The 12592-nt window shown below is 33.5% G+C and overlaps 1 protein-coding gene and 1 non-coding gene across 2 annotated transcripts; one reads left to right on the top strand and one right to left on the bottom strand.

Moving 5' to 3' along the window:
* Window positions 1–8057: 8057 nt before the first annotated feature.
* LOC137832986 (pentatricopeptide repeat-containing protein At5g59600) lies at window positions 8058–10150 on the bottom strand. The gene has a single exon (XM_068641392.2). The coding sequence runs from the start codon at window positions 10004–10006 to the stop codon at window positions 8339–8341; it is 1668 nt and encodes a 555-aa protein (XP_068497493.1). The 5' UTR covers window positions 10007–10150; the 3' UTR covers window positions 8058–8338.
* A 1295-nt stretch (window positions 10151–11445) lies between these two features.
* Window positions 11446–11519, top strand: TRNAI-AAU (transfer RNA isoleucine (anticodon AAU)). The gene has a single exon. It is a non-coding gene; the product is annotated as a tRNA-Ile (tRNA).
* The last annotated feature ends 1073 nt before the right edge of the window (window positions 11520–12592 follow it).

Genomic DNA, 12592 nt, shown 5'->3' with positions numbered 1-12592 from the left:
GAACACCACCTGACCAGGCGAGTATCGGGTGCAGCAAAATGCACGATCTCTATGACATCGCTTGTCGTTAGTGGTACCTTCCTTATTGCTACACCATGCATGTTCTAGCTGGGGGAACCTTGCCACCAGCGAATGTCCACTCTAGGAATCCTGTCGCTGATGGACAAGTTGTTCCCTTCCACTTACTCGACCTCCATGCCCCATGCTAGCGCAACAATCATAGCGTTGGACTTACTCTTCTGAGTTCCCAGCAGCCTTAACTGAGTCTGTTGGGAAATCCGGCGACGTGCTTCTTGCGGCGATGTCAGGCCACTCGGTCGCCAATCGTCTAACACGTCAACATTATACAATCTCGGCGACAACCGATCATGTACGTTGTAGCACGCCGCTTCCACAAGCGGCGACTACACTAGCTTCTGAACCACTTGCCCTTCTCTGGCCACGCGCTCTGCTAAACACGCCTCACGTAATCATTGTGCTAGACGCGTCATCACACCCGATGACCTGGTCGGTACATGAGGTAAGTATAAAAGCAATATTAAAGGAAAATTGAGACAAGTCTTACACATAAATAACAATTAAGTGTATTGTAATAATCACTATATAGCGTTATTGAATTTTTCAAAATCCTAGATTCAATCCAAATAGAAATTTTTAAATCCATTTAAAGTGGTTTAAATCTAGATTAAATTCATTTTGTTAATTTGATTAAATTCACTTTGTCAATTAGATTAACTTCATTTTGATCTGGACATGGGATAACTTGACTCGAATTGGGCCTAAAATGACTCAACTTGGACTTGGACCAACTCGGCTCGACATGGGCCCGAGTCGACTCAGCTCAATATGGGTATGGGCCAACTCAGCTCGACATGGGCTCGGACCGACTCGACTCAACATGGGCCCTGACTGACTCAGTTCCACATTCGTCTGGGCTGACTCCACTTGATATCGGCTCGGGGCGACTTTGTTCGACATCGGCCCGGGGCAACTCCGCTCGACATCGACCCTGACCGAATCGGCTCGACATCGCGCCGAATAGACTCAGGTCGACATCGATCCGGGTCGACTCGGCTCGATATTGGCCCCGACCGACTCGGCTCTACATCGGCCCAGGCCGACTTAGCTCGACATCGGCCCAAACCTATTTGGCTCGACATGGACCCGAACACACTTAGCTCGACATCAGTTAAGACCAATTCAACTCGACATGGGCCCTAATTGACTCGTCTTGACATAGGCCCAGGCCGACTTTGCTCGATACCGGCTCAGACCGATTCGGCTTGACATGGACCGGGACCGGCTCGGCTCGACATCGGGCCACACCGATTCGGCTCGATATGGGCCCGGACCGATTCGAATCGACATGAGCCCAAGCCGACTCAACTCGACATCGGCCCAGGCCGTATTGGCTCGACATTGGCCCAAGCCCACTCGGCCTAATATCAGACAAAACAGACTCGGCTCAACTCGATATCGGCTCAGGTCAACTTCCCTCGAAACCGACCCGGGTTGACTCCTCTAAACATCGGCCCAAACCAACTTCACTCGAAAAGGGATCACACCAACTCGACTCGACATGGACCCGGACCAACTCAACTCGACATCGGCTCGAACCGACTGAATTCAAGATCGGTAAAGTGATCTCACAAACAATTAAACTTATATTTCAAAGAATTTAATATGTTTCAATAGATTTCGCAGTCATATTTTTTAATTTGAATGCTCGCCCAATACTTGTAATAGAAAAAAACCCTAAAAAGCATGTGATCACCCACGACAAACTTTAAGGGTCTCTTTCTCTAATCTACATATAATGTTTGTCTACTTTCAGAAGTCCTCATATGGTTTTGTATCTGTTGGATCTCCTAAGTAGTATGTTGCAATAACTCTAGTCCTATTAAGACATATTCACCGTCCTTAAATAAGTAAAAATTTGTCATGCATTTCCTTCCATACAATGTCTCGTATGGTGTCATTTTTATTCTTGTTTGATAATTTCTATCATATGTAAACTTTACCAAAGAAAATATATCATCCCAACTACCTAAATGGTTTAACACACAAGTCTTCAATAGATTTTCCAAAAATTGAATGATACTTTCTGACTATGCATTTGTTTGAAGATGCACTAGTGCAGAAACATAAAACAAATGCGGCTATTTCGAATTTATAAATGCGGCTTTATAGCTGCATTTGATCAACACGCACTTGTAAATCAAGAAATATAAATGCGGCTATATAGCCGCATATATAAATACCATTTACAAGTGCGGTTATTTGCTTTAACCGCACTTGTATATGCCAAATCATTAAAAAAAATTAAAAATTTTAAAACATCGTCAATCTTGTGTGAAGCCAACGTTGATGAAGAGTCACGGGAGCGCCAACAACGGTGGCGGCAGCAGAAGTGACGGCGGACAGGGAAGCAGCAACGGAGCAAACCAAAAAATCCACAAGAAACCACGAAGACAATGAAAAAGTACTGAGCAATGCGAGAAACCAAACAATGTAAGAAAAACGAATGTCAGCCAACGAAACAGTGCTTCGAGACCACCAATGCAAGGAAAAAAACATATATAAGAAAAACAAAAAACATTTATGCATATATTTGTGAAGATGAAGAGGAAGAAAGAGAGTTCAAGAAACTTACATTGCACAAATGGAATGCAGATGCAGCAGAAGGAGACGAACTCAGAGTGCGAACGCGAAACGAAGGCAAAGACGAGAAATAAAGTTTGAAATTGTGTGTGGCGCACTTCAAAATTTAGGGTAAAAAAGGATTTACGAATGCGGTTAAAGGTAAAACCGCATTCGTAAATCAAAGAATTTTGATTTACGAATGCGGTTATTCAAATAACTGCATTCGTAAATCAAGCGCTTTGATTTACGAATGCGGCTATTCAAATAACCGCATTCGTAAATCAAGCGCTTTGATTTATGAATGCGGCTATACAAATAGCCGCATTCGTAAATCTAGCGCTTTGATTTACAAGTGCGGTTATACAAATAACCGCATTCGTAAATCAAGCGCTTTGATTTACGAATGCGGCTATTCAAATAACCGCATTCGTAAATCAAAATAATTTCAAAAATGCCACCTCATTTTTTACGAAAGCGGGTAGCGCAAAAGCCGCACTAAATAAAGCGTATCCTTTTCTTCTTTTTGCACTAGTGATGGTAAGTTAAATTGAATCTTAGTATCTACTCATGGCCTTTTGTAGTATCTACCAAAACTTAGAAGTGAACTTAAGATATCGTTAGATATTATAAAGTACTCCCTGAAGTCTCACTATATATAACTATATTACTATGTTAATCTCTACATGAAAATACTTAAATCTACTTGTAAGAACTTTTTCGTGTCAATTTATTTCTATAATGACTCATAAAATACCATGTCTCTATTGTCTATAGTAAAAGGGTTAACAAAATTCATAAAAGATGTTATGTAATTCTACACATGTATATATAACATGTCACTTAATTTACGATTCTTTACATTTGCTTCTAATAAGTAAAATAAGATTTTATATATATATATATATATATATATATATACTTTCATATTCGACCATTAAAACATTGATTAATAATGACACATTTTAATTATATATATTAAGATTTAATATATTTTTATATTTTTTAGAAATAAGAAATTTATATATTATTGTATAATGACTTTTTTTTCAAATTAGTCATTGAAATAATTTTGTAAACCTACATTATATTTTTTAAAATGATTTTAGAAATTCATTAAAAACACAATCGATTGTATTATGTTTTCCATGTTTTACAAAATTTATATTCCTTTTATTTTCTTATTATGTTTTTTTTTTCTTTCTCTCAAAAAAAGCTGTAAAAATATCACAATTCAAATTTAAAATTGCATATAATCGATTTGATGATTTGACTGTTCTATGCTACGTTAAAGTAATTAGCATGATTATATAAATTAATTATTATCTACATTAAAGTAATTAGCATGATTATATATCTTGATTGATTGAATTAATTAATTAATTAAACTTTATGTGGTTTTTTTATTTTACAACCATTATTAAGTTATCCAAATATAGACTTTAGATTTTTGTTGGTATTCTACCCTCTCTTTTTTTAAATTATTGAAGCAAAAACCTCATCACTACATTAACTCATTTTGTAATTAACTTTGTAGGTTCTTTGATCCCAAAGTTTTTTCATTTTGATTTAGGATATGATTTTTCTAACTAAATTTTCTTACTTTATGAGAAGATTTTTCTTTGCAACAGATTTTAGTGTTAATAACTTTTTATTAATTTTATTCTCATCAGTATTCAATTTATTAATCTTATTATTTATAAATATTATCTATAATAAGTAATACTTATATTCAAATACTATATAATTATATCATTATAAAATTAATAAATTTTTTAATGTTTTTTCATATTTTAATAATTATTATGATATTTAATTTTTAATTATATATATTTATCTATAATCTACGATATTAATAAAAAAAATTCTCTTTTTAACTACTTTTATCTTTGTCATTTATATAAATTCTTATTATTTTACTATTTAAGTTTTGTAATTGCTTTTCTAAACTTAGTTAACTGCCTATAATAATTACAAACTATATTTTAATAAAAAATCAATAATATTTTTTATTTTAACAATTAATAAAAGAATAAAATTTTTGTTTTTATCATATAAAAATAAACGGATGTTCCACTTCTCCAATAAGAAAAAACTTGTCTTTTATAAGTAAAAGATTTGTTCAAAAGAAGGACAATATATTATAATTAAAAATCACTTTAGTATTCTCATTACGCATAATTTAATTGATCGATATATAACGAAGTTAATATTTTGGATAAAAGAAAAATAATGTTCACTACTAAACAAGATTATATAATAAGTTTGGTAGTTTCCAATGTCCACCGCTTGCATTCAGGTCAGATATTTTATTTTCTTAAACTATATTTTATTTTGTTTAACTGCAGTTAACTGTAGGTCTGTTTATTTGTTTTTTTCAATTTGAATAAATCTTTCTCTTATCTTTTTAAGTACTTTTATTTTATCATTTATATAAATTCTTATTATTTTACTATTTAAGTTTTGTAACTGTTTTTTTCTAAACTTAATTAACTGCCTATAATAATTAAAAACTATATTTTAATAAAAAAAATCAATAATGTTTTCTGAACGCATTCTTGGGATACAACCAAATCCGTATGCATATGAGGGACGAGAGCAAGACTGCTTTATGGTCGAGTTTGTCAACGACCTATGAAGCTCGGACACTCATTTTAAATGGCGTGTTGGTGTCCGATGACATCGGTAGGACACGTATCCGTGAAATGTCAAATTCAAAAAGTATTTGTAAGATTTCTGACAATTTTAGTACAGTTCTAACACAATTTTAAAAAGGAAAAATACATTAATTTTCTAAAAAATCAAACTTTATTGTATAAATTGTTATTATGATTATAAAAATAAGAAACAAAACCTTGTGAACCAGTCATAAAAAATATCTTTATGCTCCAAGAAATAATTTGGAACATACTTGTGCACATAAATCTTTATTGTCAATTTATATAATTCATAATTATATAATATATAGATCTGTGTCCCCGTGTCCTACATTTTAGAGATTTTACGTATCTCCGTGTCTGTCTCGTATTAGTGTCCGTGTCAGTATAATTTGAAGCTAAATCTAGAGAAATATGTGTTCAAGGTAGAAGTAGGGAAGTTCCTTGGATTTTTGCTGACTGAAAAGGGTATAAAGGCAAACCTTGACAAATGTGTTGTGATCATAGGGATGAGAAGCCCTGGCAACCTGAAGGAGGTCTAGCAGTTAACTGGACGCATGACTGTCGTATCTCGTTTCTTGTGAGCTAGTGGAGATAAGGGGTATCCATATTTTCAGTGCCTCAAGAAGAAAAATCGGTTTATGTGGACTCGTGAGTGTGAAGAAGACTTTACCAAGTTGAAAGAATATTTGGCCTGTCCCCCTATTCTTGGTAAGCCGCTTCCGGGTACCCCCCATTCGTCTTTATTTTGTGATCCCCAATCGAGTCATCAACTCGATCATTGTGCAAGATCAAGATAAGGTCCAAAAGTCAATCTACTTTGTGAGTAAGGTATTGTAGGGACCAGAAACGCAGTACCAAGCCATTGAGGAGGCCGCTTTGGTGGTGGTATTCACAGCTCGACAGCTCTGCCACTATTTCCAGAGCTTCCTTGTGATTGTGATAACTGATTTGTCCATTCGCAAGGTCTTTCAAAAGCCCGACATATTAGGTCAGATTGTCCGTTGGGCAATTGAGCTATCCAAGTTTGATGAACCGTATGAATCCCAAGGGTCGATTAAGGGTCAGGTGTATGCTAATTTCATGGTAGAGCTTTCATTTGAACGTCCCCAGCCTGATCCTAATGACTTCAAGTGGGCCCTTTCGCTGGATGGATCCTCCAACCAATAGGGGAATGGAGTTGGGGTCATTTTAGGAGGGCCAAGTGGGTTGTTAATGAGCAAGCCTTGAGGTTCGCTTTCAAAGCCAACAACAATCAAGTTGAGTATGAGGCCTTGATAGTGAGAAAGTTGCTAGCCAAGGAGTTGGGTGCTTAGAGTTTGTTGGTGAAGAGTGACTCGTTGCTGGTTACCAGGCAAGTCACGGGTGAGTACCAAGCCAAGGATCCGCAGTTAGCCTCATATCTCAGGTATGTCATGCTTTTGAAAAACAGTTTTCTATACGTTTGAGCTCGTTCATGTAAAAACCATATATATATATATGGTTTAGTTAAGTGAGTAGAGAGCACCCGTGAATAAAGGTGCACAAAATTCTTTTCTGTTGTTAGCACCATGAGTAAAGGTGCATGTGGACAAAAATAATTTCAGGTATGTATGCTTTCAACTGAGATTATATTCTTATGAGTGAAAGTTGTTACAAAAGTAGTTATAAAAGAGGGTTGAAACCCTAGGTAAAGGTACGTTGTTTCTGAATACTAGATTGAAATTGAATACTTATCTTATTTCGTATGCTCTCACTGACTGGATTGCCAGGGTGTGATCAACAGGTAGAGCTCCCTCTGTCACAATGGAACCACGTTCCAATGCAATGAGAAGACGCAAAACATGATCTTGAAAAGACAGGTTAGAAGAGGAGCTTTCCGCTCAAGTCAACCAGCAGAAATTCAACCGATGAAAACCCAAGTTATGCCAGAATCTTTAATACAAAAAAGAAATTAGTTTAAATAAAGGAGTATGATTTGTACAACTATGCCGGGAATTGGAAGTCATTACAAACTAACACACATCTGTGATATTGTCTAAATCAATTAACAATTAACTACTTTCGTAAAAATGAGATTCCTACCACTCCCATCCCATATCAAAAGGATAGCAAATTTGTAACTCAATTTCACATATTCAAACCTCAAAACCTTTCCTCAATTGTGAAGGAAAAAATGATTTTTTCTCCATTGAATCTCAAAAGTCAAAAGCATGCTCATTCTAATTTGAGGGATAATGCTGACAGACAAAGTTAAGCTTCTGTATCACCATGAAAGACTTTCTAACAGTGGCCTCAGGTTGTTAAAAGAAGTTGAAGACATCCCTTTAACAATAATAGAGTTATTGTTGAATTTTATTTCTGGATTGACTCAATCAAAACGAAGCAGCTAGTGGTACTCCTGCCACAACTTTTAAATGGAAAGTGACTTGCGATGTTCCCAAGCCTCAACCAGGAATATATTCATGCACTTTTCACCTCTACCCTATCATAATCAGAACAATGAGATGTCATGATCTTATATCCAGTTGTTTGGTATAAAGAATGGTCAGAAAACAACTATTTCTAAACTAACTTTAAAATGGGTTTCTCATTCATCATCCAGAGTCTGAACCATTGCACATTAGACAGTCTATTTCTTTTGCAAAAAAATCCTTTTGTATAGGAAAGATTATTCAAAATTTTCAAATTTCAAATCTCCAACTAGATATCATTAGCGTGTTACTCTATTTTACACTAGACTATTTGAATGTCTTGTAGAAATTGCAATTTTTTGACGGATTAAAACACAAACTAGAGATAGCTTATCAAAATGTAGAAAACCTAAAAGTTGATTTCTGTTCTAAAGTTCCATAAAATTAACAGAGTCTAGATTTAAGCAGTAGATAAAAAATTACAAACTGGAAAATAGACATAAACAAAAAAATATTGAAATCTGTGTTGCTCTTGCTAAAAAAAATTAGTGTGGAGCAGCTCTTCCAGTAGAAGGATAAATTCTAAATCCATGTCACTCTTTGTGATGTATTTACAGCTAAATGTGATGGACAGAATCACCAATAATATCATGTCACATCCAATCCACTGGCCATATTCTTCCCTTCTTTCTCTTTCCTCCCTTCATGTACCTCACCTGGCTTTTCAAGCCAACTAAAACCAGGCTGCTTATGGACATTTCTTTCTTTCATCACATTCCTTAGATTCCCAACCTCTTCCCAGTCACCTTCCGCAGCATATATATTTGACAGTGTAACAAAGCTACCAGGTCCCTTTAACTTCATTCTCTTTATTTCCTCTGCCATCATTTTAGCCAGATCTCTTCTTCCATGGACTTTGCACCCATGCAGAAAAGCTCCAGCCATTGACTCTGTGACTTGTATTGACAAGGCTTTGAAAAAATCATATGCTTCTACTGTTCTTCCGGAGCGGCACAAGAGATCAACCACACAAGCATAATGCTTCATGCTTACCTCAATCCCATAACATTCATTCATTGATGAGAAAATCTCTAAACCTTTCTGCACTAAGCCACTATGGCTGCATGCTGAAAGAATACATGTAAAAGTAACTTCATTTGGCTGCAGTCCTTCTTCCTGCATTCTTTTAAACAGCTCCAAGGAGGAATCAACCATGCCATACTTTCCATAACAACCAATCATTGCATTCCATGACGCAACATTCTTAAATGGCATCTTGTCAAATACATTTTGAGCATCTTTCAAACTCCCACACTTTGAATACATGTCAATAAGAGCGCTAGCAATGAAAACATTCGCATCAAACCCCTTCCGGCATACAAATCCATGAATCTCTCTTCCCCATTTAATACAACCTTCTGATCCACATGCAGGAAGCAGTGCAACGACAGTCACTTGATTTGGCTGAATCCCTGAAAGTATCATCTCCCTAAACATCTTGAACGCTTCCCTGACTTGATGACTTTGTACAAGCCCAGAAATCAATGCATTCCATGCAACCACATCAGGAACAACACCTTCCCATTTCATTCTCTCAAAGAAAGCAAGAGCTTTGCTGCTATCACTTGACCGAGCATACGCTGCAATAATCACATTCCATGTGAAATCATTTGGCTCCAATCCTTCCAATCTCATCCTCTCAAACAACATCAATGCTTGCTCAATTTCCCCCACATTACAAAACCCACAAATCATTGACGTCCACGAGGCAACATCCCTCTCATGCATTCCATCAAACACGCTGTGAGCATAAGAAATACCCCCACATTTGCCATACATATCTATGAGAGCGTTGGCAACGGACACATCACTTTGAAAACCCATTTCACAAACCATGGCATGAACCTGTCTCCCCTTGTTCACATCCATCAAGCCAACACAGGCCTTAAGAACAACGGAAAAGGTGAAATTGTTGCCCATGTGGCCAACCTCACGCATCCAACGAAAGTACAACAATGCATCATCAAGGTGACCATTGAAAGCCAACCCCAAAATCATCCAATTGAATGCAAAAACATTGGGGTGTTCAATCTTTTCAAACAAAAGCCTAGCTGATTTCAGGTCAGCACAACTAGCGTACATTCCAACAAGCTTTGAATGAAGAGACAAAATGTTCATGTTTGTTCCACTAGTGATTACGGTGGCATGGACCTGCATGCCTGGTCTCAAGGTCTTTGCTTTGAGGCATTTTTTAAGGCACAAGGAAAATTCATGTGGTGACCATCTCAATTGTGAAGAAAATGGCATGCCTTTCATTCTTCTATGATGTTACTCATATGTTTCATGCTAATTCCACAGCTTTTTAACATGAAAATAGTAAGCTAGATCCCACATCCCCCAGTGTAAGAACATCTCATAAGTATACAATTTGGTGGAAACAAATTTCATCTTATTAAAACATCTCAGGATACACCAGTGTTGCAGATCAGTTTATAAATCCATTTTTTGAAGATTAAATTAGGTTTAAGATAATTTTTTACTAATATTCTTCCGATACCTAATTTTTTTACTAGGTTTAAGCTTATGGTATGCTTTTAAGTTTTACACAATAATATAATGATAAAGAGTGTAAACGCAATTTATCTGAAAAAATCTGTTTAATTTACTTTATCTTACATTAAAAGTTGTCAATAAAATATAACTTAGACTCTTCTTTAAGGAGATAATTGTAATAACGAATAAAACAAAGATATAAATGTCATATAAGAAAATATTAGGAGATTTTAATATGATTTCTTTTCTACTTTATTGATATTAAAAAATGTTAATAAAACATGGCATCTCAAAGGATACATGTATCATTCGGGTTATAGGTTTAGACTTTTTGTCATATTTAGTTTTCAAATTAAACTATTTATTATCATTTTAGTATATAAACATGGTCACATGTCACTATTTTAGTGAGACTTAATTAAAATTTTGGAAATGCATTTAAGAACTAAAATGAGAGTAATTGATTAACTCAGGTTATTAAAATGAAAATAAGGTGTTAAATTCGAGAATTAAAATGATAGTAAGTAGTTAAACTCAGATACTAAAATAAAATAAATTTGTCATGTGGGAGATCTTTTAAAGGTAAGACTAAAACGATAAACATATTATAGAAATTTGATTGAATGAAAATTTGTAGTTTCTCCAAAATTTGAAATAGAGAAATGTGTTTTTCATGTTTAGTTTACATTTTTTTTTAAAAAGTAACATTCTTAATAAATAATATTTTCTGGAGATTACTTTTAGTCCAATTTCTATATATAAAAAAAAATATAAGAGGTGGGGATCTAACTTTCTTTAGTTAAAATAAAATTTTATTGAAAAAAATATTATGTTACTCTTATCATATTTAATAAAGCAATGAATTAAAGATTTTAGTAAAGAAACACCTTACTCTTAGATTGTTAGAAAATTTGTATAAATATTTTTTTTTAATTATTTAGTGACTATATGAGAAAATCAATTAAACATTGGAAATAAGCATGTTTGTAAAGTTTTCACTAGTCACCAATGTCTATGTCTAAGTGAACATAAAAAAAATTAATTCATTTACACCTTCAAAATGAAATTATCCACCAAGCTTGCTCATTACCATAACCACTTATTTCTCAAAAGCACTTATATACACTACAAAGAACAATTGAAGTTCTAAAGATAGGAAACATCATTGTAGTATACAAATATGTTAAAAGTAATAAACATCTGGCCTATTAGCTCAGCTGGTTAGAGCGTCGTGCTAATAACGCGAAGGTCGCAGGTTCGAGACCTGCATGGGCCACTTTTTTCCCTCATCTAAGAAGCATTTTAAAATATTTCATAATAATATAAAAAAACAAACAATTTCCGCAATCTAATTTACAATAATTTGTAGTTATTTTTTGTAACTTAGTACTCTCTGTTTCTATGTAAATGTTGTTTAATGTTTCATTACAAAAATTAATAAAAAAAATTAACCTGTATAATTTTGTATTATATTTTTTAAGTTTTTTCAATAACATTTTTATCATTTGATATTATTTTATTGGTAGATAGAAACAATACTTCACTTATAGTTTTATAAAAAAACTAATTTAATTATTTTTCATATTTTTAAAAATAAAAGAATAATCGGTTGATAAAAAAATAATTAATACAATCTTCAACTTTATAAATGATTAGAAAGGAATAAATGGAGTATAATAATTACATATTATTTAACTTAATTACATTACTTAATAGATCAAAACCTATTTGGTGGGAATCTGATCCAGAGCTTGCATTGGATTAATTTTTCGAATATGAGGATGGTTACTTCAAAGCCCATCATGGAGATTCTGTTTAATTTAATTTCCTATGTATTATATTACCTTTATTTTATAACTTTTTTTTATATCAATATCCCCCAAAACATTTATCTAATGAAGGAGTCTTTTTAAAAATAATTAATATTCTTAGTTGTTTTTATTAAAAAAAAAAAAAGTCTTAAATTTCTACTTTAATATATACTTTTTCAGATTTTTGTATTTCAATATATATTTATGTGTTATTACATTATTAACAATTTTTTCTTTTCACATTAATTAAATTACACATTAATAGAGAGAAAAAATTAGCTATAATAATAGATAGAAAAATATAGTAATACATAAATATATCAAAATAAACCAACTAAAAAAATATAATTAATTAAATTCAAATTATATTAAAAAATAATATTTATCGTAGATGAAAAAACCTTAAACATATACTATAAAAAAAAATATAGAAACGATGCACTATGAATTATGTCTATTAATGTATCTATCTTTAATATCCTACATGATTATCTGTATTTTCCTAAATAGTAATTTAAATAGGGGACCTTTAAATTTA

The sequence above is a fragment of the Phaseolus vulgaris genome, chromosome 11, assembly GCF_051622355.1.
Source record: "Phaseolus vulgaris cultivar YP4 chromosome 11, ASM5162235v1, whole genome shotgun sequence".
In the NCBI taxonomy this organism is placed as follows: domain Eukaryota; kingdom Viridiplantae; phylum Streptophyta; class Magnoliopsida; order Fabales; family Fabaceae; genus Phaseolus; species Phaseolus vulgaris.
This window is presented reverse-complemented; position numbering and strand designations above follow the sequence as displayed.